General features: G+C 41.9%; 1 protein-coding gene across 1 annotated transcript in view; it reads left to right on the top strand.

The window, feature by feature from the left end:
- KPNB1 (karyopherin subunit beta 1) overlaps positions 1 to 3,040 on the top strand; it is a 32,857-nt gene that overhangs the window by 21,362 nt on the left and 8,455 nt on the right. The window contains exons 12-13 of the mRNA XM_037727336.1: positions 1,146 to 1,293; positions 1,579 to 1,650. Coding sequence (XP_037583264.1) covers positions 1,146 to 1,293; positions 1,579 to 1,650 — 220 coding nt within the window. The remainder of the gene's footprint in view (positions 1 to 1,145; positions 1,294 to 1,578; positions 1,651 to 3,040) is intronic.

Genomic DNA, 3,040 nt, shown 5'->3' with positions numbered 1-3,040 from the left:
TTTTTGAGACAGAGTCTTTCTCTGTCGCCCAGGCTAGATTGCAGTGGTGAGATCTCAGCTGACTGCAACCTCTGCCTCCCAGGTTCAAGTGATTCTCCTACCTCAGTCTCCTAAGTAGCTGGGACTACAGGCATACACCATCACGCCCAGCTAATTTTTGTATTTTTAGTAGAGACGGGGTTTCACCATGTTGGCCAGAATTGTCTCCATCTCCTGACCTCGTGATCCACCCGCCTTGGCCTTCCAAAGTGCTGGGATTACAGGCATGAGCCACCACTCCCCGACAACTACCATATTTTTATATGGGATCAAGAACTTGGGGTAAATACAGTTGACTTATAAACAAGCTTTTGAAATGTTGTTTAAAGGGGATTATAAGTTGGAGACAACCTTTAATGATTCATGCTTTATGTCAGCTATACCTAAAGTCATGAACAAAGTAAACCTTCAGGAAGGGAGCTGAGCACAAAATGTTTTCTTTTGTTTCTTTACTTTTTGAGACAGAGTCACGCTCCTGTCACCCAGGCTGGAGTGCAATGGTGTGATCTTGGCTCACTACAACCTCCCAGGTTCAAGCGATTCTCATACCTCAGCCTCCCACATAGCTGGGACTACAGCTGCCCACCAATGTGCCTGGCTAATTTTTATACTTTTAGTAGAGACGAGGTTTCACCATGTTGGCCAAGCTGGTCACAAACTCCTGACATCTCAGGTGATCTGCCCACCTCGGCCTCCTAAGTGCTGGGATTACAGGTGTGAACCACCTGTGCCCGACCAAGAAAATTGGAGTATTTTCTTCATAGCTATTCAGACAACCTGTTAAATTGTTAACATGGTTCTTTACCATTTCAAACTATTTTTCCCTCTGTAATTTTAGCTCATTTCCTAAAGGGCCATTCTAAATTTTAACTATCTGGAGACCATAATGAACATAACTGCCTGGAGACCATAATGAACATAACTGTTGGCTCAAAGGACTTGAAGATTTGGTTCTTAGATATTATGTTTCCAAACTTAAACCATGTCTGCAATCATACCAGTTTCTAAGTTTCTATTTTGGGCAAGACAGTGTCTATATTCTCTGTATTATTCTCTGTCCTTTCTCCTCAATTGAGCCTTTAAGATTTTTGCTGTGTTCTTTACAGACCTGATGGACACCAGAACAACCTGAGGAGTTCTGCATATGAATCTCTGATGGAAATTGTGAAAAACAGTGCCAAGGATTGTTACCCTGCTGTCCAGAAAACAACTTTGGTCATCATGGAGCGACTACAGCAGGTGCTTCAGATGGAGGTAAGACCTAAGAAGGCCCCTGACTATGGGTGGGTATAGGGCAGTACTTTGGACACCTAGGTCTATTTTCCAGACTGTTCTGTCTTTTTGGTGTTTATATATTTTCTCAGAAAGATATGAAGCTTATTTAAAAAAAAAATTGCACCTTAACGTTAGCATTGCTTGTCATGGTTTACTCATACATGTGTTATATATGTTGTGGGCTTGTTGTTTACTTTCCTGTGTTAGCATTAGGGAAGATTATTGAATGGTTACGTAGAGTATGTTTTCTTCTTTTCCTTGTAGTCACATATCCAGAGCACATCTGATAGAATCCAGTTCAATGACCTTCAGTCTTTACTCTGCGCAACTCTTCAGGTATGATGGTGCCATATCATTTCTTAGTAACTCCAGGGAAGATAATTAATATCTCAGTATGACAAGTTCATGTATACACAGAACTGAAAAATGGTATAGATGATGCTGATCAGAAGCTGTTCTCAGAAGGCTTTGGTCTGTGATTGATGGATTGGGAGAGGAATTTCCCACTGGCCTTTCCTCACTGTCTAGAAAGATTCAAGTCCTACTTTATTTACAGACAGTCTAGATATAATCTTGATAAACTCAGATCAACTTGACTTCTCCCAACTCAGTGTACACTCATCAAACCTCCCTCCCTCACTCTTGTTTGTTTCAACTAATGTCACGGTGTAGAGAAGGAAACTACTTGATGTTTGATGGTTCCTCCCAGTTGTAGAGCTCATTTGTGTTGACAGCTTGAATGGTTTTGGTTTTTTGATTTTGAAAAACAAAAGAACTCTTGGTTTTTAATTAGGTTATTCAAGCCTAGCTCAGTCAGATTTGGTTCCCAGCTATAGTTCACTTGGCTAAAAATAAAGCCTTGAGTTTGTACCATCATCTTTTGAAACACTGGTGTCAGTGACATTAGTTGAAACAAGAGGAAGAAATGTTTGATGAATGTATATTGAATTGAGAGAAGTCAAGTTGGTTTGATTTTGATCGAGATTATTTCTAGACCATCTGTAAATGGGTAGGATATAGGAAGGGTTGCTTTTTGTTTGTTTTATGAAAAAGAGCTCTAAGGTAACAGGGCTTTCTCTAAAGCTGAAGTCATTTAACTATCTAGTAAGACAAGACTATGGAGGCTACCAGCATGGATTTGTCAGACAGTAAGACAAATAAAATGCAGAGGACATGACCTGCACAATGGAGGATCAGCTCACATTGGTTCTGAATTGAGAAATTCAGAAACTGGAAAATGTTAAAATATATTGCTGGCTGGGCGCAGTGGCTCACCCCTGTAATCCCAGCATTTTGGGAGGCCAAGGCGGGTAGATCACCTGAGGGTCAAGAGTTTGAGATCAGCCTGGCCAACATGGTGAAACCCCTTCTCTACTAAAAATACAGAAATTAGCTGGACACAGTATGTTGTGTGCCTGTAATCCCAGCTATTTGGGAGGCTGAGGCACAAGAATTGCTTGAACCCAGGAGGTGGTGGTTGCAGTGAGCAAAGATAACACCACTACACTCCAGCCTGGGCGACAGAGCAAGACTCTGTCTTTAAAAAAAAAAGTAGGGGGAGGGCTGGGTGCAGTGGCTCATGCCTGTAATCCCAGCACTTTGGGAGGCCGAGGAGGGCAGATCAGCTGAGGTCTGGAGTTCGAGACCAGCCTGACCCACATGGAGAAACTTCGTCTCTATTAAAAATACAAAAAATTAGCCGGGTGTGGTGGTGTGCGCCTGTAAT

The sequence above is a fragment of the Cebus imitator genome, unplaced genomic scaffold, assembly GCF_001604975.1.
Source record: "Cebus imitator isolate Cc_AM_T3 unplaced genomic scaffold, Cebus_imitator-1.0 Scaffold228, whole genome shotgun sequence".
In the NCBI taxonomy this organism is placed as follows: Eukaryota; Metazoa; Chordata; class Mammalia; order Primates; family Cebidae; genus Cebus; species Cebus imitator.
Note: the sequence above shows the minus strand (reverse complement) of the source record. Positions and strands in the feature narration are given on the sequence as shown.